The 22978-nt window shown below is 55.1% G+C and overlaps 2 protein-coding genes across 5 annotated transcripts in view; one reads left to right on the plus strand and one right to left on the minus strand.

Annotated features, from left to right (window-relative positions):
* Positions 1 to 878, minus strand: part of MED24 (mediator complex subunit 24) — a 30686-nt gene extending 29808 nt beyond the window's left edge. For 2 of the 4 annotated variants that reach the window (XM_090290595.1, XM_090290590.1), the window contains exon 1: positions 624 to 754. The gene's annotated coding sequence lies outside the window, so the exon portion shown is untranslated. Of the gene's footprint in view, positions 1 to 555; positions 580 to 623; positions 755 to 814 lie in introns of those variants that run through there. The other 2 variants (XM_090290593.1, XM_090290592.1) reach the window with 2 other exon arrangements.
* THRA (thyroid hormone receptor alpha) lies at positions 256 to 21468 on the plus strand. The gene is made up of 9 exons (XM_090290597.1): positions 256 to 441; positions 10552 to 10898; positions 13277 to 13344; positions 13851 to 13951; positions 16098 to 16245; positions 16872 to 17077; positions 18057 to 18203; positions 18831 to 19089; positions 19610 to 21468. The coding sequence occupies exons 2-9, from the start codon at positions 10846 to 10848 to the stop codon at positions 19858 to 19860; spliced, it is 1233 nt and encodes a 410-aa protein (XP_090146723.1). The 5' UTR covers positions 256 to 441; positions 10552 to 10845; the 3' UTR covers positions 19861 to 21468.
* The last annotated feature ends 1510 nt before the right edge of the window (positions 21469 to 22978 follow it).

Consider the following 22978-nt stretch of genomic DNA (forward strand, 5'->3'; position numbering starts at 1 on the left):
CTGGAGGCTCCTGGCGTGGGGGTGGGGGCGAGTCCGAGAGGGACGGGGGCAGGGGCGACAAGGGGAGGCCGGGCGGCTGGCTGGCCCGGGTCCTGGGGCGCGGCGGGGAGCGGGGGGCGCGGGCCGGCAGCGGCAGCGGCGGCGGCGGCGGCGGCGAGGCGGCCTGCAGGGAGCAGCCGCGAGCCGGCCGGGAGCGCCGAGCTAGAGCCCCAGCCGGAGCGGGGCGGGGAAGGGAGGAGCCAAGAGCGGCCACCGCCTCTGCCGGAGGAGCCGCGGGGCCGCCACACTCGCCCCCCGCCCCCCCCCTGCGCTCACTCGCACTCACACCCGGGCTCAGGAGGCGGGCGGCCCGGGCCCCACCGGCCCCCCATGGACGCCCCCCACACGGGGCGCTGAGACCCCGAGGTCGCTGCCCAGCCTTGTTCAGCGCACCACGCCGAGGTAAGGGGGAGGGAGCGAGGGGGCATTAATATGCAAATATCTTGCGATTGATTATGCAAAGCCGTGGGGCTCTATAGCCAGCTCCCCAGCGGTCTAGGGGCGCCCGGGAGGTACCTGCCGTCAGCCTCTGCCTTCCCCGACGTCCCGGTGACCCTGTCACAGCCCGGGAGCTTGCAACTTACGTCCTTGGGAAAGGAGGTGTTGCTAGGAGGTCGGTGGGCCCCGGGATTTGCCAGCGGAGATGGCGTCCAGGCCTCCCCCTCGAGGGCCCGCCTGGCCTCTGTCCGGCCCGTCTGTTGCGCATTCCCGGGCCCGGCCCCGCTGCCAGCCACCCGAGCGCCCCCGCCCGCCGCGCCGCGGTTTGTTTACTTACGGTGAGCTGGAGGCCTGCCCCCCCCCCACCAGCCCCCACGCCTAGGCTCGGAGGCCGAGGCCGAATGGCCTTTGCAAAGCTGCCTCCAGCTGCGGGGGCAGCGTGAGTGGGGTGGGGAGTATGCTTGCAGGGGCCGCGGGAGAGGGAATTCCGCCCCCCCTCAACTTCACCCGCCTCGCCAGTTGAGCATGGCTCTCTGGTTGCAACACTCCTAATTGCAAAAATGCGGTTGGGGGCGGGGGGGAGTGTATTTGAGGGTCCCTAGATGATTAGGAGAGTTGCAAGCTAGGGTGGTTGGGAAGGAGGGAGGAGTGGACCTGTGTTGTGCGTGCTCCCCCTTTTTTCCCTCCCCTTGCAACGTGTCTCCTCTGGTGCCCCTTCTCTGCCTGGGGCCCTCCCTTGTCCAGTGTGAAAGAAAGGCCTGGGAAGAGGGGAATGATAGGGGCAATGAAGAGAGCCACCTTTTCCAGGGTGGAGGTCCCAGAAGGAAAGCCAGGGGGATGGGAACCCACTCTTCAATGATGGCTCTGTCCCCAGGAGGGGGAAGGAATGAACGGGGCTGTTGTCCAAGATGAGGGGGGAAGCAAATGTGACATGCAGACACCGAGATATGCCCACACAGACAGCCACATGCACATGCAGGGACACCCAGGCAGACTCAAGGACAGGAGCTGCTGGACACACCCACACGGGGACAAGGGAAGAGGCAGGCGGCTGCTGCATCAGGGAGCTCAGAGGGGTGGGACACACCCACGGGAAGCTGACCCATGCACATACCCACGAACAGGGTCACATGGAGACGCTGCCACACACAGGGGCAAGGAGGAGTTGCTGTCACCCACATAGAAAAAGTCACTATCGCAGGCATGCATGAACACAGGGCAATTGCACACAGCTGCACATTACAAAAAAACCCTGTCACTCACGGGCACACACGTGCTCACATGAGCCCAGTCACACAGGCATCATCACCTGCCTGCCGTGACAGTCGCTGTCACTCAGTCAAACACAAACGTAGTTATACATCAACACATATATACACAGCTTAGCAACAAGTATTTTCTTGGACTCCTGCTGTGGACTGCTGAGGTTCTATATACAACAAACCCCTGCTCTCAATAAAATTAAATTTATGTGAAAAGACTTCCCTGCATAATGGTGCAAGGCATGCATTCATGGTAACATTCTAGGTCTCTATTGCTTGTCATCCCACCCTACTAGATGGTGAGCTTGAGACCTGGCAGAATCACTCCAAGAGCTCTGGATCCCACCCAGAGCCTAGCACAGGAAGTGCTCTGTAAATACTTATTTGTTAATTGATTGGCTGTGGGAACTCCAGACACAGGTGCACTCATTTGCACACAGTCCCAGGGACTCAGGTGCAAAAGGCTCAGGACCACGCCAACGTCTAGACAACCCCAGACACACATACACTATAGCTGTGCAGTCAGGCACACACCCCTAGATGCATACATAGCCATGGACTTTTCCCCTAAGCTTCCTTCTATCTTCTTCCTTAAAGCTCTTTTTTTTTTTTTAAACAGAGAAACTAGAGCAAAGAGAGTAGGGGCAAGGGGGTTCCAGAGGGCCGAGTGACAGGCCTGAAGCAGTGTCCAGTAACTTCCAGCAGCTGATATTATCCTAGCTACTGGAGGAAGGGGGTGCTAGGGTCTCTTTCCCCACCCTAAAAGCAAATGGGAGTGGGGAATCTAGCTGCCCCTGCTGGGATCCTTTGTCTGAGCCTTTCCTGGGGCAATTCATTCACCCTCAGCTGAGTTCCTGCCTCTCACCCTGAGTCTGGCCCCTTTTTCCACCTCTGCCCTCCTGTCTAAACTTGGAAGTCTTCCTTAGGAGGCTGTATGCTGGTGAGTGTCTGGGTGAGTGATGTGTATTTTTGACTTGGAATTTCTCTCTAACGCTGTCTCTCTGTTGCTCTCTCTTACTGTGTCTGATTTGTTCTTCTTGTTTCTCTGCCAGACTCTAACTCTCACCCTGTCACTACCCCGTCTGTCTACCCCTGTTCTTGTCAGTTTCTGCCACAACCTCCTTTCTCAGAGCTGGGAACTGGCAGTGATGTTCTTCATAGTTTTCCGGTTGTTAATACTCAAACCCCGCCCCTCAGTCCCTGCCTGCCCTGCCTCTGGGGTCATGGAGAGGTTGGGGTGGGGGGTGAGGGGCTCAGCTGGCTGCTCAGGACATCCTGCACTTCCTCAATGCTGCAGCTGCAGGTCAGCGAGTTTGGGGGTTGGGAATGGGGGGCAGGGAAGGGGGTCACCTACTGCCCATGCTGACCTCTCATGCTGGCAGGCTTAGCCTGGAAACACCAGATTGGTGGAAGCCCTGGATGTGCACGTCATAGCAAGTTAGCTCCAACCAAGGCAGCAAGGAACTTCCCACCACATTTGCCCACTGGAAGAGACTCACCCCCATGGCCAGTGGCAGGAGTTGGCAGGACCCACAATGGCCATTCTCCACACCCCTGGCAGCTGAGACCCACCTCAGAGATGCCCAACAGCTGTGTCCTCTTTGCCCAGCCTCAGAGACTGTTCCTGAGGGTACAGCTGCCCTATGTGCAGGGCTGAGTGAGGCCCTCTCCCATGAGTGCAGTCTCCAGCCCAGGGTGGCAGAATGGGCAACTGTTCCAGAGAGTGAATCTGAACAGGGGACACCAAGCGTTTCTGCCTTGTTCCCCTCCAGTGGTGGCCTGCTTGGATGAGGAGGCACTGGCAGTGATTATATTATAGATGATCCATGTGCTGCTACAGAAGGGGAAACTTGAGGCTAGGCCACAGGGAACACGTAGCTGGATGAAAGACCAATGTTTCATTCCTCTAGCAGGTTATGGACTTTTTTGGAGCTAGATTGCCTGGGTTTCAATCCCAGCAATGCCACTTGCTATTGTACAACCTTGGGCAAGAAATTTAACCTCTCCTTTGCATTATCTGTAAATTGGAGATGATAATACATACTTCATTCAGCCTTTTGAGGATCAAAGGATTTAGAATGTATAAAATGCTTTTAAAAATGCCTGGTGCCTAACAAGCACTGTATGTGTTAGCTGTTACAACGAGTAAGCCTGTGGGTCTGGGGTCCCTGGATTTCTTGGAGAAGCTTGGTAGAGAACTGTAGCTCCTAGACATCACAGGAACAGGAATGAAATGGGGTTGAGGGATGGGCATCATGGGTCTCTAATCTCTAGACCCCTCAGCCTTTATGTCATCGTTTTCTCCTTGACAAATTTTTGCAACCTGGAACTCCTCTGAACCTCAACTTTTAGCTGCTTCTTAAAGAGATCCCTTGGCATCTCAGCCCAGGACACACCTCCCCAGTTAGGGGCACATACATGAATGTTTGGGCATCACTGCATCTCTGTTGGGACAAGTCTGAGCACTGGGAGCACAGGGATGGGTAATAACAAGGAAAGCAGCTCCTCTCCCTAGCCCTTCTTACTTGTAGAGTATAGCACCCTTCCTGTCTCCTGGGGAGCCAGCAACCCAGCTACTTACCATGGACCAACCAACCAGGACCCAACCCTGACTGACAGATGCCAGGTTCCCCACCTCTGCATGGAGTGGGCATTAGTGTGAAGGGTGGTGGCACTGAGTAAGGATCAGTGTGGTGGGCGTGGTGCCTTGAGATCTAGGGCCTGTCATGGGTTGCCTTTTCCCTCTGTGAATCTGGTGATAAGACTCCCTCCCTCTTGGACAAATCCCTTTTATTTAGCCCCTCCCCTCCCAGGTGCAGCAAGGACAATCGGGGCATGCCCTGTGGTGGGCCACGGGGGAGCCAGTCTCAACTCTAGTTCTTCTGGCTGTAGAGGTGCTTGGGGACTTTTTTAGATCTTGGGGGAGAGGCAAGCATGACCACAGTAGAAAGAGCACTGACTGGGAGTTGGCCGGCTGGGTTTCTGCCATTCACCAGTCGCTGATTTTGGGCCTGAGTTTCCATGATCTGGAGACAATGATGCCTACCTCACTCAGAGTGAGGGTAAATAACATACCATGATGTGACGCCTGTGTTGTTTTCTGGCATGGGAAGCAACACCTGTGGATTCTCCTGTCCTCCCAGGGCCTGGCATGCTCCAGGGTAGGGATACGCATGCTGCTGGAACCAGAGCCGGTTCTCAGTCTCTCACAGAGGCATCTGGGGTTCGTGTGTGGTGGAGGACATATGGTTTTCAGGCATGTGGTGCTGCCCTCCTCCCTGGCAGGCCAAGGCAGGGCTGCCGAAGGGGATCTCACTTTTGTATAGCTTTGTGTGAGGTGGTCCAGAGGGAGGAGCCAAAAGATCTCTAGGTAGACAAGGGGAGCAAGATGGAACTTACTGGTCCCCAGAAAATGCTACCGTTGCTCCCCGCCTTGGCGGTGAGCATTCAGTCTGGGGACCAGGGACTGGAATTAAAGATTAGGGCCAAAGGCACAACCACACCCTCCAGAAGTAGCAAAGTGCAGCATGACTGGACCAAGCCCCCAATCCACCTCCTCTTCTTCCACCTCTTTTCGTCTTGCAAGGGAGAGAGGCGCTCTTGGCTCGAAGAGCCTTAGCTGCCTGTTTCATTTTCTCTTTTACCCGGGCGTGTGGGCGGGGAGAGGGGAGCGGGAGGAGGCTTTGGTGGTTATTGGTGTTTTTGTACACATCAGTGAGTGGGTGTGTTGTGTGCGCATCCATGTGTGCGTGTTTTGTGCATGTGTGGGCTTGGAGGGCTTTGAATATCTGTGGAACGGCACCCGGAGCCCGTCGTTCTGCGCATGCGGGGTGAGTGTGTGTGCCTGCACGTGTCCGTGTGTGTGCCAGACTCAACTGCATGCGCGTGCGCGCGCGCACACACATTTTTTAATCTCTCTCTCCCCATTCCTTCCCTCACTCTCCTCCTCCCTCTACTCCGTTCCCTTTCCCCCTCTCTCCCTCCTTTCTGTCTCCCTCCTTCCTCTCTCCCACCCTCCCTCCCTCAGTGGGGGCTAGCTTCCACCTCCCTGGGGTGCCTGGGAGAAGAACATCCCTGCCTTTCCCTTCCACCATTTCCTTCCTTCCTGGGCGGTGCTCCCCAGGGCTTGGGGACAATTCCTCTCTATGGCCTCTTCCTCTCTCCTTGGAAGAGGGGAGTGGGGAAAGGAGGACCCCAAGCCCTGTGCCCAGATACCATCTGCAGTGAGCGCCTTGGCCCCGTGACATTCATGCCTCCAGCCTTCAGCTGCCCCAGCACCCAGCTCCAATTACCCCTGGCTGCTTGGGGGGAGGGTGGGGATAATATGCCATGCCCAGCTGGGGGTGCTCCTAGCTCTGCTCTCTTGGCTTCTTGGATTTTCCACCTCCATTCCTCAGGAGAATTGGGTCAGGGGACACAAAGTTCTGTGGGTTGGCAGGGAAGGAGCTGGGCATGGGGGTGACCTCTAGACCTGGGCAACCACCTTGATGCCTGACTGGAGCTGGCCTGGGGTGGAAGGAGGGAGAGGAGAGCAGCAGGTGGGTGAGGTTATGTTGGGGGGAAGCACAGTCTTTGTTGTTAACACCGGGCATCTGGCCCAAGTCAAGGCTGCTGTTTATGTCCTTCTGTCTCTGACCTACAGGGGGGAGCTTCCTGTTCTATTCTTTTGGGGGAGAGGATCCTTTGTTGATCCAATATCCCCCACCCCCATCTCCCATTCTCTAGCCTCCAGGGTCCCACAGTGGCTTGGATATCAGACTTAAGGGTCGCTGCCCTTAAGCTCCAGAATCCCATCTCATGGGTGCCCAGAGAGAGCCCACCAAGGAGTGCTGCCTCCCTCCCGCCTCGCTCCCTCTGGCCAAGCTGGTGCCTGTGTCTGCTCTCCTCTGCCACCTCACACCTGCCAAATAGTGCCTTCCTTCCCGCCTTCACTCCTCTCTTTCCTGGCACTAGGATAATAGTGAGTTGGGTGGGGCAGTCTCGCTCAGTCCATACCTGAGAATAGAACAGGGGGGATCTGGAAAAAGAAAGAGGTGCCAGCCCTGAGGGGCGTTTGCCCCTCAGTGTGGGGGCTTGTGTTGCTGCTGCAGCCTCCACCATCACCAGACTCCCAGGGGCTGCTGGTGCTTGTGGCTGCCCATGGGAGCCCACGCTGGCACAGAGGCAGTGTCTGCACACAGATGCCTGTGTTTGCCTGTGCATGCTTGTGTGTATGTTTGGGCTACAGTAGCCACCTGGGCCTCTCAGCATCACCCTTCTTGGCTCCGATGGTGTGGAGTCAGGTCATCAATGCCAGATCATTGGTAATTGGCGGGGGGGGCGGGGGGGGGCGGTAGTATCTGCCCCCATCCTAGCAGCAGGCAAAGGGGAAGGGGAGAGGGAGGTGTGAACCTACCCACAGCACTATTAATAGCCCTTGTGCCTGGCCACCAAGAACCAGCTGTCACCGTGGAAACCATTTCTACTACCCCCTCCCCCAGCCTCCATGGGGTGGGACTTAGGCAGGGCATGAAGTAACCCCCCCACCCATCTTTCTTTGTTACCTTTCTTTCTTTGTCTCCCCCTCCATTTTTCTCTCCTCCTCCCCTTATCTGTCCTCCTCTCTACCTCACCCCCCTCCCCCATCCCTCCCTCCCCATCCCCCACCCCGTCTCATTGCCTCCTTTCTTCCTTTCCCTATACTTCCTAGGCATCCCCTGCTCTGCCCCCATCCCTTCCCAGCTCTTTGTTCTTACCCCTCCTCATCTTTCTTCCCCTCTTCCCCCATCGTCTCTTTTACCCCTGTCTTCCCCCTTTTTCTCCCCTTTTCTGGGCCCCCTCCCTATGAGTGTTTCTTTCCCTCTGTGGTTGGCAAGCAGGAGGACTGGGCTTCCTTTAGAGCATTAAGGACAAAGTTTAGGGGCCCTGGACAGGTGGGGCCAAAAGCAAGAGCAGACACCCAGGGGAGAGTAGTGTGTACAGAGTCAGGGGCTAGATTCTGGGGGCACAGGGGCCTGGCAGCCCAGAGCCGCTCAGGTCTGCAGGACTGTGGAGTGGGAGAGTCTGGCAGTGGGAACCTGGCATGGTGCCCGTGGATGCCGCACTGGGCGCTTGTCTCTGTCCCCCCATTGCAGAAGCACTTAAGCTTAATGAAATGCTTCCCCCTCCGCGGGCACCTTGCCCATGCTGCCACCCGGTAGCTCTTCTCTGACAAAGAGGGAGTGGGTGGCCAGGCCAGTGGACAGGTGGGTCTTGCTGTTCAACTGTCCAGGACTGTCCAGCCCAGCCTCAGAACCCCATAGCTCCACCCCCTCCGCCTCCTTGGGGCTGAGCCTCGCCTCTGCAGGGGCTGCTCAAGGAAGGAGCTGGGGTAATTAAGCAGGACTCCAGGAGGAGGGGAGAAGGGTTGCCATTTAGGGTGGGTATCCCTGCCCCATCCCCCCTTCCCTGATATCTTTTCTCTGCCCACAGCTAACACAGGCTCACATGGTTTTTACCTTCCCGAATGCTGGCCCTCTGCTTGCTGTGTGTCACCTCAGTGTCCCTAGAGAGATGACAAGGAATTCCCAGGGGTTCTAGCTTCTTGCTAGGTGCCAGGTGAAGGTGCCCTAAGCAGGAGGGCAATGCCTTTCTCCTCTGCCCACTGCCAGGGGCTCAGTGTAGCCTGGGTTGCACCGACAGGCACTAGGACACCATTCAGCTCAGCACAGAGATGAGGCAGAGAAGGATCCTTCCCCTCCCACAGCGGGCACGTGCAAGCCCTTGGCAGTGCCCAGACACATTTGGAGTTAGGCTGGGCTGGGGAGGGGGAAGGGAAAACAAACATGGTAGCTTAGGTTGGCACTGCCCCAGGTGTGCCCTGTAGCAACTGGCAGTAGCAGGGGTGAGAGAGGAGGGGGTCCCTCCAGAGCTATGGCCTGGGGCAGGAATTGCCCCTGGCATGTGCCTCGTCTGCCCACAGCTGCTGACACCCATTCTTACACACCCTGGCCCTCTTCGTCTGCCCCAGGGGCTGCTCCCCAGGCTGCCCCTCTCTCAGCATGCCCACTCCTGTGCCTGTCTCCTCCCCTCCCCAGGGGCACTTGGGCCTCCTGCTGGCGAGTGGATTTTTCCAGCCTCTGTAAACAAGTGGTGGCAGCATGCCAGGTGGGCAGGAGACAGGCGGGGGCAGCACCGCAGCCAGGGTGTGCCAAGCACCGAGGCACAGCCTGGGGGGGATATGGGGAGACACCCAGAGAGAGAGAGAGACTTTCAGATGCAGACAGACAGACCCAAGGAAGCCTTGTTGGGCACAGACAGAAGTGGAAACGGGCAAGAGAAAATAGCCCTCTATTGTCCAGCCCAGCCTCACAACTGCCCTGGCCCCTACCCCTCTCACTGCTCTGGCTGAGAGCAGCAGGCCTCGGTGCCCAGTCCCTGGGCATCCCCACCCACTCCTGCTTCTCCCCCCACCTCCGCCCCTTCAGGCTGGCTACGCCATTATAAATTTATAACAGGAATTTCTCCACAAGCCAAGAAAAACTTGACCTACTTTCTTGACGGCTCTCTGGGCTAAGGCTCCCTGCTCACAACCCCCCCAATCTCCTGTCCAGCCCCCAGTGCCCAGTCCTGGTCTATGGGGGTATCAGAGGCAGAATGGGCCACCCTTCTCTCCTCCTGCCACACTCCCGACACTGGGGGCTCACCTGATGAGGGGGCCCTGTCCCCCTGCCCTGCCCAATGGACTGCCTTATCTCACCATTCCCCTCCCACCCTGGCTCCTTATCAGTTCTTGGGGGTGGGGTGGAGGGCTCAGGGGCGAGGTCTCTGGGGCAGCAGCCACTTGATGAGGGTTGTGTGTCGGGAGCTGCACCCTTTGGCCCTCCTTGAACATGCCCATACCTGCCTGTGTGTGCAGACAGTAAGCTTCAGGTCTGGAGCCTGTGGTCAGAGGTGCAGTGTGGAGGGAATGGTGGGCCCGGGCTGACACTGCCCTGGACCCCAGGTTGTGGAACAAGGCTAACATTCAAGCCAGCCTGTGAGGTTTTAATCCCTGAGCCACCTGCTCGAGCTTTGTGAACTTGAGTGAATGGCCAAGCTTTCTGAGACTCAGTTTCCTCACCTGTGAAGTTCTGCTGCCCACGTCAGAGGGCACATATTAGCTACTCAGCACGTATTCGCTTCCTTTCTCCTTCCCCTTGTCATCCTGGTGGGTGGCAGCTCAACTAAACCAACTGGGGTGTTTGGTCCTCAGACTGGGAAGTGTGATTTGGGACTATGTGTGGACAGCTGTGGAGTTTGTGGGAGGCTGGGGGTGGTGAGCAGCAGGCAAGGTCAGCTTCCCTCAGTTTCCAGGGTCTCTCTCCATTAAGGCACTCAGGTGGGCTTTCACAACCCCTGCCTCCATGCCCACACCCCGCCCTTCCTTCACAAGTACCTCCCATGCCTGGGCTGAAAATTGCTCATCTCTGGTCCCCTCTTGCCCTTTATATAGTATGGTCACTTTTATGAATACTTGGCTAGATGGGTGGTAACAATAGCTAGTGTTTAATAGACACTTGTTAAGGGGCAAGTACTTGATTAAATGTCAGGATTTAGACATGGTACATGGATGATCTCATTCTTTCCCTTCATCCATTTCCGTGTCTGGGGCTTAGGACATGGATCTCCGGTTTTGCCTGCTAAAACCAGTTGATCTGAGGGGTAATCCTGGCTCTCTCCTTGTTCCTGCCCTGCATGCCTACTGCCATCTTCTTATGAGCCTCAAGAGCCCAAAATGTTGCCACCAAAGGACTCGTACCCAACCACCCCACCATGGTGCCACCTTATCCCTGCCTCTCTCCTCTCTCTGCAGGGACCTCTGGACAGGACAAGACTCTGAATCTACTCCCCCAGCCCGGGACTCCCCCACGGACCCAGCTTTCCCCCCAGCACTACCACCTGCCACTCCCTGGCCCATCTCACCGCCCACCCCCCTTGGGGCGCAGGGCATGGTGTGAAAGGCCAAGTGCTAAGGCGGGCACCATGGGTGCTGTGCCCTAGGCCTGGGTGGCGGGGGGTGGGCGGCCTGTGGGCGTGCCGGGGGGGCCAGTGTGCCCACCCCAGTCTCTTGGCGTGCTGGAGGGCATCCTGGATGGGATTGAAGTGAATGGAACAGAAGCCAAGCAAGGTGGAGTGTGGGTCAGACCCAGAGGAGAACAGGTAATGGGTCCTGTAACTAGGTCGTGTCAACTCTTAGGTGGCAGGCATTGTCACCTGGCTGGGCAAAAGAGAGCTGAGCTTGGGCCTTTGGGGGAGTGGGTACAAGACCAGCAATCCTGCTGCCTACCTTTGCCCAGGAGATGAGGTTGTATTCACATGTGACAGAGAATTAGGCACCTGGAGGGAGAGATACCCATTTTGGAATGGGGAACTAATACAGAGCAGAGAAATTACATGAAGCAGGCACATAGCCTGTCCCTTGACAGTACCGGGCAGTCTCAGATGCCCCCAGTGTCCCTTCAGCCACCCTTACCTGAGCATGTGAAATGCTAACGGTCTTGCCATTTGCCTCCTCTCCCTGCCAGTTTGTTCACATCTGATCACTAGTGTGTAGTCTATAAGCCATGGTGCATGTGACATGACAGTTCAGGGCACATGCACCAGTAACTGTCGGTCACAGCCCACGCTTATATTTGGAACCCTTTGGGAGCCCCACAAGCTCTTCCTTGTTCATGGGCAAGGGCGGGCACTGCCATGGGGCTCCTCCCAGGAAGTAGAAGTGAATGCCAACTGAAGATTCTGCTCACACGTGGAGGAAGCATCAGCCCTACCTACACACACTGCTAGGAATGGGCTCCCTGTGATCTGCATTACACTCGAGTCCAAAGGGTCTCTACCTCTCCCATTAACTCCAAGTGGCACAGAACTTTGTGCCAGTTGGCATGGTGCCCCTGGAGCTGGGTACAGCCTGTGTCTATGGCCAGGGAGAGGGTGGGGGATGGAGTGTTCTGGGGAGCAGAGTGGCTGTTGCCTAGGAGACCAGATCCTGAGCCAGGAGGCCAGAGGCCTGGTCAGGCAAAGCCCTGGGGCCCAAGACTGGGTCTCTGGAGGGGTGGAGGAAGTGGATGGGACTGGCAGTCGGTAGAGCACCTGGAGTTTTCCCTTCCCAAAGCCTCACTCCAGGTGGGGGCTCTGAAAAAGAAGATTGGTGTGTCACTGCGTAACTCTCACTGACAACCTCTGTACCTCCTTGCCCAGACTTATCTGAATCTGGAAGAGCCTGCTCCTAACCAGGGAAAGGCTGGAATCCTGGTTCCCGGGCCCCCAAGAGCTGCAGCCCCTCCCTGTCACCCTCCCCTCCTCCATGTCCTTGCGCCACCTTGTGGCTGTCCTTGGGACTGCACCCAGAAGCTGTAAATCTAATAATTGCTGAAGACTGTCAGCCTAACTGGGGCCTAGGTGGCTCAGAGTTCCACCATACCTTCCCCTTCTGGAGGAAGGAGGGAGGTCTGACTTTCCGAATGTCATAGAAATCATACAGGGGTATTCCCTCAGGGGCATGGAACACAGAGCTGTCTTTGACTGTGTCCCTGGCCAAGGTCACTGTGTCAGTATGTTGGGAGCTGCATCAGGGGAGGGGCCCTGCAACATGCCACGCGCAGGATGGGTGTGGGAGGTTATACAATCCGTGAGTGCATGTAGAAGGCTTATGTAACCTGTGTATGCTGAGGTTATGTAACATATATGTGGAGAGGTTGGCAACACATGTGCAGTGGCTATGGGTTGCTAATACCTTGCATGGAGGGACTCAGTGTCCTTGTCCTGGCTCTGATTTCAGTGCAGTGTCAGCAGGCACAAGTGGGACCTCTGTTTGCTTCTCTGTTTAATGGATACCTTGGACAGGGTGACTCTGGGAGTCCTTTCCTATTGCTATGTTCTTGGTTCTAGGTTATAGTTGCTAGGCACTATATGTTTTCAGTCACTGTGGTTATTTAGCATAAGTGTATGACCTGGAAATCAAGCAACATGTTTACTGGGGGGAGGGGCTGGTATTATTAGGTGTCTGTACAGAGGGTTACATATCACATGGGCATATCCTAGAGGTCATGTAACACATTTGAGAATGCCCTGAAAGTTGCATAGATATGTAGATCGTGGTGCATATTTACCATACTTGGTTTATAGTTTCCTATGCAGTGGTCTTGTGTTTCATATATGTGTGTGTTCTAAAGGTTATATAGCTTTAAGCATGTCCTAAAGATTTGTTCTGCATGTGTAATGTACTGGAGACTTAAATAGTGACTATCTTGTAGCTTATGAGTGTTTAAGATTTTATAATGTGTGTGGGTATATGTGTGTGTGTGTGCATGTCTTGGGGCCCTAGAACATGCTTGTGCCCTAGCCAAGCCCCTTATCTCTCTCTGAAGCTTCCAGATAGCTGGACCCTTCTTAGTTTTGTCAGCTGACCGGGGGGTGGGAGGTAGAATGAGGACATGAAACGCAGGGAGTCAGGCCTAGGTGCTTGTATAAGCCTACTGGATGAGGAGGGGGCTGCTCAAAGACTGCTCTAAGATTCTGCTCGCTTTGCCCCCATCCAGTGCCAGGTCACCAGATGGAAAGCGAAAAAGAAAGAACGGCCAATGTTCCCTGAAAACCAGCATGTCAGGTGAGCCTGGCTACCTGTGCCCTTCCTCCCTGCCCTGAACCCCACAAAACCAGACCATGGCTCTTCTGGAGCCTGAGCATGTACCAGCAGCTCCTGTGTCCTACAGGAAGAGCCTCCTAGAGGGCTTGGGATGGACTTGTCTGAAGGTGAGATGGGTGATGTGGGCACGACCCAGCCTTGAAGATGGATTAGGTCAGAAAGGGCCTCTTCCCTTCTCCCATAACCCCTTGCTTGAGACCCCCACCCCCACCCCAGAATCAGGACCTGAGCTAAAGGGCTGAGGGGCTGTATTCCCCTGAGATGAGCTACTGACATCTGCTCTTCCATATTCTTAGGGAAGGGATGGACAAGGTAACCTCTAGTGTGTCTCTAGGATTCTGCCTTTCAGGGAAACTGGGCTAGGGGATGGGCCAAGAAGGAAAAATTGGGGATGCAGAAAGCGTAGGAGCATCTCTGCTGGGAGCCCAAGCCATGCCTGCCTGCCTGCCTCCCTTCCTCCCTCCCAGGGTATATCCCTAGTTACCTGGACAAAGACGAGCAGTGTGTCGTGTGTGGGGACAAGGCAACCGGTTATCACTACCGCTGCATCACTTGTGAGGGCTGCAAGGTACGGACCAGCCAGCTCCTGCCCCTCCCCCACCACCTGAGCCCCCATCTCACTCCTTTTAAGGCCCTCAGTACCCAGTACAACAGATGGCTCGGTAAACATGTGACCTAAAGCCCACCTGTTACATCATCATTTCTCTCCTCTTATTCACTCATTCATTTGTTCATTCATAATCCCTGCTCTGCCTCTCATAGGTAAAATGCCTAATCTCTGAGCCTTGGTTTCTTCATCTATAAAATGGGGATAATCATGCTACTTACCCCATAGAGTTGTTGGGATAATTAGATCATTCACATGGAATATTTAAAACAGTGACAGCCCTGGCCAAGCAGCTCCGTTGGTTAGAGCATCATCCTGGATATGCCAAGGTTGCAGGTTCAGTCCCCAGCCAGGTCACATACAAGAATCAACCAATGAATACATCAATAAGTGGAACAAAAAAATTGATGTTTCTTGCTCTCTCCCTTTCTCTCTCTCTCTCAAATTAATACATAAAAAATGCTTTATTAAAAAATAAAAAGAAAACAGTGACAGACACAAAAGAAGCATTCAGTAAATGTCAGCCATCATTCATTCATTCAGTGTGTTAGGTGTGAGGGATGTAGTATATGTTCTGTCTTCAAGCTACTCACAGCCTACCAGAGAGAGAGACATTGGTTGAAACCAACATCAGTGGTTTTCAAAATGTGGTTCATGACCACCTGCAGTACTAGTTAAATGCAGATCCCTAGACCTCATCCCAACCCCAGCAGAACCTTCTGTGGTGAAGCCCAGGAAGCTGCTTTGGAACAAGTTCCCCAGTTGCTTCCACCACTGCAGGGGGGGATGGTGGGGCCCAGAGAAGAAGAGGATGGCAGGGTCTCCCTGGGTAGAGGGGACAAGGTCACAGACTTGGGGAGGCTTAATTAGGTTTCACTTTGGATATTTCAACCTGTGTGGTTTTTCTGGAATCATCACTTCCTGAAAATGTAAAACTTTACAAGAACCGTAAATATTTAAAAATATGTTAAGGGGTCCTGGCCAGGTAGCTCTGTTGGTTAGAGCGTTGTCTGGATACGCCAAGGTTGTGGGTTCAATCCCCAGTCAGGGCACATACAAGAAACCACCAATGAACACATAGATAAGTGGAACTACAAAGCAGTGTTTCTCTCTCTCCCTCTCCCTCTAAAATGTATATATATGTATAAAGCCTCCAAGTTCCTTTCTTTCTCGGTGTCAACCAAACCAAGACCACCAGGGATTTAGAATCCCAATGCAGTGTCTCTGGAAGCAATACAAGCAGTGTAACATAGACCAAAGGAGCCTCCCAAAGGACAGAGATCCTGACCCCATCCCTAGAGAGTCTGATGTTGTAGGTCTAGAGTAAGGCCCAGGAATCTGTACTTCTGGTAAGCACCTTCGGTGATTTTATTGCACCCATACCTCAGGACCGGTTCTGGCTCTGATGCCCATTTGGCCAGTTGGGCAATTTAAGCAACTTTGAACAAATTGCTAAATCTCTCCAAGCTTTAGTTTTCTAGTCAGCAAAATGGAGATAGGGATAGCTCCTACCTCATGGGGTTCACATGAGTGTTACATGTGCTGATGCATAAAAGAAAAGGCCTATAAGTGCCTGGCATGAAATGAGCATTCAACGTGATGTCTAGAACTGAAAGTTTTCTTTTAAAGCTACTAGAATTCATACACAACGCCTTATTTTGACTTTTTGATACCCTTCCCTGCCTCATTTCATGAATTCCACCTGCATGGGCAACAGGCAGCATGTATGAGAATGGTTTGGGGGGTCAGTGTGGTTTTAGAGTCATTTCGCAAAATGGAAATCAGGTATTAATTGGACTTCCAGTGCTGCTGTTCCTCAGGCTTCACAGGATCTCACACCATCCCAAGCCCAGGTCTCCGTACTTCACTCATCATCCCCACCTCCGCCACCACCCAGTCCCATGTACCCCCCACTCCTTAGCAGCTGGGGGAGCTGAGGGCATGTGTTCCTAAGGTCCTTCCAAGTCCTGGCAGAGCCCAGTGATCCCGGCCTGCTGTGTCAGGAGTATGCAGTTCCCTCACTAATCCCTCCCCCTCAGTGAACTGCATGGTTAGTTCAGGAAGGGGAGGTCATGATCACAACATGCTCCATCTCCCCCCACCCCAGGGCTTCTTTCGCCGCACAATTCAGAAGAACCTGCATCCCACCTACTCCTGCAAGTATGACAGCTGCTGTGTCATCGATAAGATCACCCGCAACCAGTGCCAGCTGTGCCGCTTTAAGAAGTGCATCTCCGTGGGCATGGCCATGGACTGTAAGGAGCTGGATGGGGAGTGTCAGGCCAGGTGGCTGGGGGTGGGAGTGAGTTCAAATATTGTAGCTCCCTTCCAGGGTACTCACAGGACAGAGTGACAATGCAGGTCAGGCTGATGGCGGAATGAATGTTCAGAATCTTGGTCCCTGTTGCCCTCATCCTTAGGGAAAATGAAACAGAGGATTCCTCTCTGGGTTCTGTGCATGGGCCCCAATGCTTACCTGCCTTTCACCACTCCAGGCCTTAGAGGGAGTCATTGGGTAGAAAGAAGTACCGAGCACCCCACCCTAGCACAGTGTTCCTGACTACCAGGGGGGACTCCCCACTTCTGGGTGAGAGAGGACATCTTTTATTGCCTAGGGGATTGGGTGACAGGGTCTCCTAGTAACTGCTATCACCATAACCTTTTAGACCAGAACCTGCTATGCTGCTGGATCTGCCTAAAGTGAGTTGACATCCCAGTGATTATCATGATCCAGGTTGTGTCACCTGGCTGCTGGGTGATTTGGATGTTGCTCAACCTCTCTGGCCCTCAGTTTCCCCAACCTGTACAGTGGGAAGAGTAGTTTCTGAGAGAGTTGTGGAGAGTGCCATGCAAAGGGCATGGGTTTTCCTGTTGTTGACAGTGGTTCTAGATGACTCAAAGAGGGTGGCCAAGCGCAAGCTGATTGAGCAGAACCGGGAGCGGCGGCGGAAGGAGGAGATGATTCGATCACTGCAGCAGCGACCAGAGCCCACTCCCGAAGAGTGGGATCTGATCCATGTTGCCACGGAGGCCCATCGCAGCACAAATGCTCAGGGCAGCCATTGGAAGCAGAGGCGGAAATTCCTGGTAAGGAGAGAGGTGGGTGGGGGTGAGCAGCAGCCAGATGCTAGGGAGAGAACGAACTCAGAGTCTTGCCTCCTCCAGGAAGCCCTCTTAGTTCATCCCAAAGTTGATACTCCCCACACCTTGGTGGTTTTGATTTGTACACCTGTATATGTGTCACTGCTGTCTGGGTCCTGCCTATTCCATCCAATTGGAAGCTACATGAGGACAGGGCCTTGCCTTCCTCATTGAATTTCCAGCAGAGGTGACTTCTCCTCATTTCTCTGTGCACAGTGACTGGGAGGAGAAGGTGAGGACAGAGTCATGTAACAGTATTTTGGGGTACTTGCTGGATGCGAGGCATTGTGTTAGGAGCAAAACTGAGTGCCGAGTGAATGGTCAGCTTGAGAGGAGATGGACAGTTGGTTATATATTCTGGGGGAAGGCAGGGGACTGGCGTGTTGTTCCTGGTGGAGTATGCCAGTGAGTGCAATAGTGTGCTGTTAAGCACCCGGGCTCTGGTACAAAGCAGTTGTGTGTATAATGGTCAGGAATCAGACTGCCTGGTTCTATAACTTACTAGTCATGTGACCTTGGGCTAATTAGTTAGCTGTCCTATGCCTCAGTTTCCTCACCTGTGAAATGGAGTTAATTATAATATCTTTCTTATGGGCTTGTGGTGAGCATTAAATGAGATAATATATGTAAAACATGTAGCCTAATGCCTGTCCACACCTGGAATACTCAATAAATATAGCTTCTATTATTATGACGCTACTTCTACTACTGTTATGATCATTGTTATATTAGCAAACTTGGAGCTCTGGCTCTGGTCTGTTCTCTGCCCCAAGGTGAAGGAGAAGCCTTAGGCCTATGACAAGGCCGTCCCTGGTACTGGTGACCCCTCTTCCCCAAGCTGCCTTGGAGCTCCCCCTGGTGGGCAGGGAGCCTTAGAGATTGAAAGGGGTCTGCAGCCCTAGCTGACCCTCATCTCTCCCTGTAGCCGGATGACATTGGCCAGTCACCCATTGTCTCCATGCCGGACGGAGACAAGGTGGACCTAGAGGCCTTCAGCGAGTTTACCAAGATCATCACCCCAGCCATCACTCGTGTGGTGGACTTTGCCAAAAAACTGCCCATGTTCTCCGAGGTGAGTGGCAGATGGGAAGGGAGATTTGGTGATACCCTGGAGGGAAACCTGGACCTGCTCCCCAGGTCACTCAATCCCAGCACATGCTCATCTGAGTTTCTCTGGGCATGGAGCAATTCCTTTAGGTCAACACACACCAGGCGCACGCACACACACACACACACACACTCACACACACACTCTCACACACTCACACACTCACTCTGAGCTGCCTGATCCGTAAGGAACCAGCAGGCTCCAAGTGCCCAGTCTCAGCAGTGCCTCCCAGGCCCTCCCAGCCCCTCTCCCCCACAAGTCTGCATGGCCATCCCGACTCTAGGCAGCCTGGAAGTTCTCATCTTAAAGAGCACTAACTGGGGCAGGCTGCCACACCAGCTGTGGGACCTGGGCTGTGCTACCTAACTCCCTTGTATCTCAGTTTCCTCATCTGCAGTGGGGATGGAGATAATGATAGGATAATTATGAGATTTAATGAAATAGGGTATGTCTGTGGCCCAACGCAAGGTTAACTTTTCAGAGTACATGTTACTGAGGACAATGGGGGCCTTGCAGCTCCCAGGAGGCACCCACAGGGGATGCCCTTGGGAGGGGCGTGCTGAGTGTTCCTGTGGCCCTGCTGCTCCACAGCTGCCTTGCGAAGACCAGATCATCCTCCTGAAGGGGTGCTGCATGGAGATCATGTCCCTGCGGGCTGCTGTCCGCTATGACCCTGAGAGTGACACCCTGACTCTGAGCGGGGAGATGGCCGTCAAACGGGAGCAGCTCAAGAATGGCGGCTTGGGTGTAGTCTCCGACGCCATCTTTGAATTGGGCAAGTCACTCTCTGCCTTTAACCTGGATGACACAGAAGTGGCTCTACTGCAGGCTGTGCTGCTAATGTCAACAGGTACTTGCTGGTTGGCTGGGAGGGCTGTTCTACTTCTCCATAATCCTAGTCTCTCTCTGCCCACCCCTACCCCCCAAGCCCACCTCTGTGTCCCACAAGCTTACTTCCATCATCTAGGCCCATCCTATGTCCCCTGTCCCCTGCTCTGTCGCCCGCCACCCTCTGTTCTGTCCCATAGCCCCACCTCCTGCCCTCAGATCCCACTTCTGCTCCTTTCCCATCTTTGCCCCATCCCCTCTCTCTCTGCCCATTTCCATCCCCTCTCTACACTTATTCCCACCCCACCTCTCTGACCACCCACCCTTCTCTCTGCCCCAGCCCTGTCCTATCTCAGAGTTTTCTCTCTTCCCACCTCTCTGTCCCACTGTCCTCTTTGCTTGTCCCTCCATTCCTCCTCCCCTCGGCTCCCCTCCCACTGCTGCAGAGTTGTTCCTCCTATACATGCCCCACACGGTGTGTTTTCATCCACTCACTGCCCCTCCTCTCTCCCACTCACCCTCTTGCCTTGCCTTTCCTGCAGACCGCTCGGGCCTGCTGTGTGTGGACAAGATCGAGAAGAGTCAGGAGGCGTACCTGCTGGCATTCGAGCACTACGTCAACCACCGCAAACACAACATTCCGCACTTCTGGCCCAAGCTGCTGATGAAGGTGACTGACCTCCGCATGATCGGGGCCTGCCACGCCAGCCGCTTCCTCCACATGAAAGTCGAGTGCCCCACCGAACTCTTCCCCCCACTCTTCCTCGAGGTCTTTGAGGATCAGGAAGTCTAAAGCCTCAGACGGCCAGAGGGTGTGCGGAGCTGGTGGGGAGGAGCCTGGAGAGAAGGGGCAGAGCTGGGGGCTGAGGGAGACCCCCACACCTCTTCTCTCCTTCCTCTCATCCTTGGATAGATGCAGCTCCCACACACCCCCGCACTATCCCGTCCCTCCTCAGGACCTCCAGCCCTGGGACAGGGCAAACAAATGAACTTGCTATGAAAAGGACAGTGTGGGAGGCTGGGAGGGACCGTGTCCTGCAGTTCCCAGGACCCCGTCCTCTAAGAAGGTAGGGGAAAGGAGAGAGAACTAAGAGGGGACAAGCCATCTTGACTGTAGGGGACAGGAATGTGGGGTGGGAGGAAATACCCTCAACTCACCCCCTATACACACACAAGAGAGTCCCCTATCCAGTTTCTTGGCCTAGATTCCCCCTTCAGGCTATAGGCTAAGGGCCTCTCTGCTTCCCCAGATGCCTGGGTGCAAAGAAGGGCTTGGCTTGGCTCCTCCCCGGAGGTTAAAAATTATAGTCATTCTAACTGCACTTTGGAAACCAGGCAAGGGGAGAAGATAAATGAAGAAAAACTAGACAGAGAGAAAATGAGAAAAAAAAAAAAAAAAGCGAGCGACTGATAGAGAGAGAGATAATATTAAGTTATTAACTGAGGCTGGCCAGAGGGGAGGACCCCCCCACCACCACCCCCAAGCACTTTGAGAGCTGCCCCTCCCCCCAATCAGAAAGAACTGCCCCCCCCCCACAAGGTCCCTAAGGGTAGGGCTGCCGTCAGAGCTGTGAGTTAACACAACAGGGTCCTGGCCACCCCTCCTTGCCTTGTCCCTCCCTCTGTGCCCCTTTGGCACCCCCACCCAAGTATTCCCTCTGCTCTCTGCCACTCGTGCCCGCTGAGTTCCATCTACCTCTCACGCTGGATGCCAGCTGGCCCCTCACCAGCCTGCCCTGCTGCCTGCACAGCTCCCCTTTCAAGTGCCCAGCCCCAGGGGCCTCTCCCTGTCCACCCCCCACTCCTTCCGCACCTTGGCACCCACACAGGAAAAACTGTGGCTCAAGCTCCCGCCCTCCTCACATCCTGCAGTATTAGCTACAATCCAGATGCTGCTGCACTAGGGGCGAGGAGGGGGTGTGCTTGAGCTTCTCCCAGAGCCTCCGCCCTCTTAGGACTCTGTTTCCCATATGTCTTCTGGGCTCTCTCTAACCTCTGCCCTCCTCCTTTCCTACTCCCACTTCAACCCACTAACCGAGGCTCTGGGCAGGCAGGCAGGCACCAAGGAATGGGGCACTTAGATTAATAGCACTTAGCTGGGGCTCCCGGGGAGGGGGCGGTTGGTGCTCCTCCTTTTTTTTCTTCGAAGCTCTTTAGGCCAGCCACCCATCTGCCCCTGGGATCCCTTTCCCCTCCTCTTTTCTCTAATTCAGGGACTTTGGCTTGAGCCACATCCCACCTTCCTGGTGAGGAATGCTCTGCTCTGTTGGTCTGCATCTGGGTGGCTGCCTTTCTTCTCCTCCCTTTGGCTATCACCCACTCTGCATGGGAAAGGGACAGAGGAGGTAGCTCTCCCATGAGTGGGGCAAGGGGAGGGTGGGGAGGGACAGAGCAGACCAGAGGGCCCTGGGCTCATGGCTGTATGTCGGCAGGGATGGATGGGTGGACATAGATGCCCCCGGAAGCCATGGGGAATGGGGCGGGGGGGAGGGGTGCCAGGGCTTCCTGCACTTTGCACTATGGGGCAAAAATGTCTTAAGCAGTGGGGAACCTGCCATCCCACCCTGACCCTCAGCCTGCCACAGCCCCCTACACACACACACACGCACACACACGCACGCACGCACGCAATGCTATGCTGCCCACCAGGGCATGTCCTTTCCCTGCTGTTCAGGTGTTCCCACAGAGGGGAGGGCCTGGAAGAGCGTCCACTGTCACCTGTGCATGTGCCTGCCCCGCCCCCTTGGGCAGGTGGGCTGCACATGCTGTCTTTCTCTCTTCCTCTCTCTCTCTCTCCTGGGGCTCTGATTCCTGTATTCCTCCTGTCCTGTGGGCAAGCCCTCTTGTACCCTCTTCCTACCCCTGGGAGCCCAGTGGAATTCCTGACCTGTCTTTTGTCTCCTCCATCCTTCCAGCCCCATCTCTACCCTTCAATCCCATTCTCAGCCATGGACATGGTGGAGAAAAGGCCTTGAGAGGCTTGGCCTCTTATAGGCACTAGGAATCCCCAAACCCCTCCCCAATCATATGAGCTGTGATTCCCTATTCCTTCCCTGACCCCCCCCCCTCACTCGCAGTGACGTGGGGTGTATGTGTGCATTTCTCTGCGTGAATGTGTGAGCGAGTACACGTGGTGGGGGAGGAGCTGGGGGGGACTCAGGAATGCCATGAACCTGCTCTAGAGAGGCAGCTGTCCCAGTCCCTGCTTTAGAAGTGGGGAACAGGGCCCTCTCCTGGGGGCCATTGGTGCTAATGAGGGGGATGCCCTTGACGTGGGTGCTTAGCATGTCTCCCCCAGTATTGGCCCGGGGCACTAGGGCAGGCAGGGTGGGGCAGCAGGTGCAGTATTGGTGGGAGGAGGGGCTGCTGAGAATAGGTTGAGGGGCCCAGGCCAGGACAAGGGGGAGCCAGAGCCATGACCACTACCCTGCCCCCACCACCCACCTCTCCATCTCAGTATTCCCCGTCCTATCACTCATAACACACATACCTCATCCAGCCTCCTCCCTGCTTAGACTTGGGGAGGGTGGGGGTGGAGGAACCCCTACCCCTTCTCCTAGTTGCGGGTCTACAGGGCTGGGAGAGGGCAGGGCATGTGACATAGACACCGTCCATAAAGGGGACAGTAATTCCTGCCCTGGGAACTCCTGGGTGGGGGGAGGGGGACATTTCCCTGGAGGCGCTACTGAATGTATGAGAAGCTGGTGCTGGGGTGGGGGGGAGGGGGGGTTGTGGCCAGAAACAGGGAAGGAGGTAGGTCCCTTCCCCAGGGGTGGGGCCAGTAGGAGTGACTTGGGGGGGGCTCCTACTCCTGCCCCACGTTGACAATCAGTATGTCTGTTATGTGCGATTTTTCATCCCGTTGTGTTTTGGGTCAGGATTTTAAAGAAAGATATTTTTATGGTAATTGT

Source organism: Furipterus horrens, unplaced genomic scaffold (assembly GCF_987537825.1).
Source record: "Furipterus horrens unplaced genomic scaffold, mFurHor1.1.pri manual_scaffold_11, whole genome shotgun sequence".
Classification (NCBI taxonomy): domain Eukaryota; kingdom Metazoa; phylum Chordata; class Mammalia; order Chiroptera; family Furipteridae; genus Furipterus; species Furipterus horrens.

Bases quoted from the DNA above. Each gene is read 5' to 3' on its own strand.
- THRA (XM_090290597.1), top strand. From the start codon at position 10,846: ATGGAACAGAAGCCAAGCAAGGTGGAGTGTGGGTCAGACCCAGAGGAG. The intron at 13,345-13,850 runs GTGAGCCTGGCT...CCTCCCTCCCAG, and splicing joins CCTGAAAACCAGCATGTCAG to GGTATATCCCTAGTTACCTG. The intron at 18,204-18,830 runs GTGAGTGGCAGA...GCTGCTCCACAG, and splicing joins AACTGCCCATGTTCTCCGAG to CTGCCTTGCGAAGACCAGAT.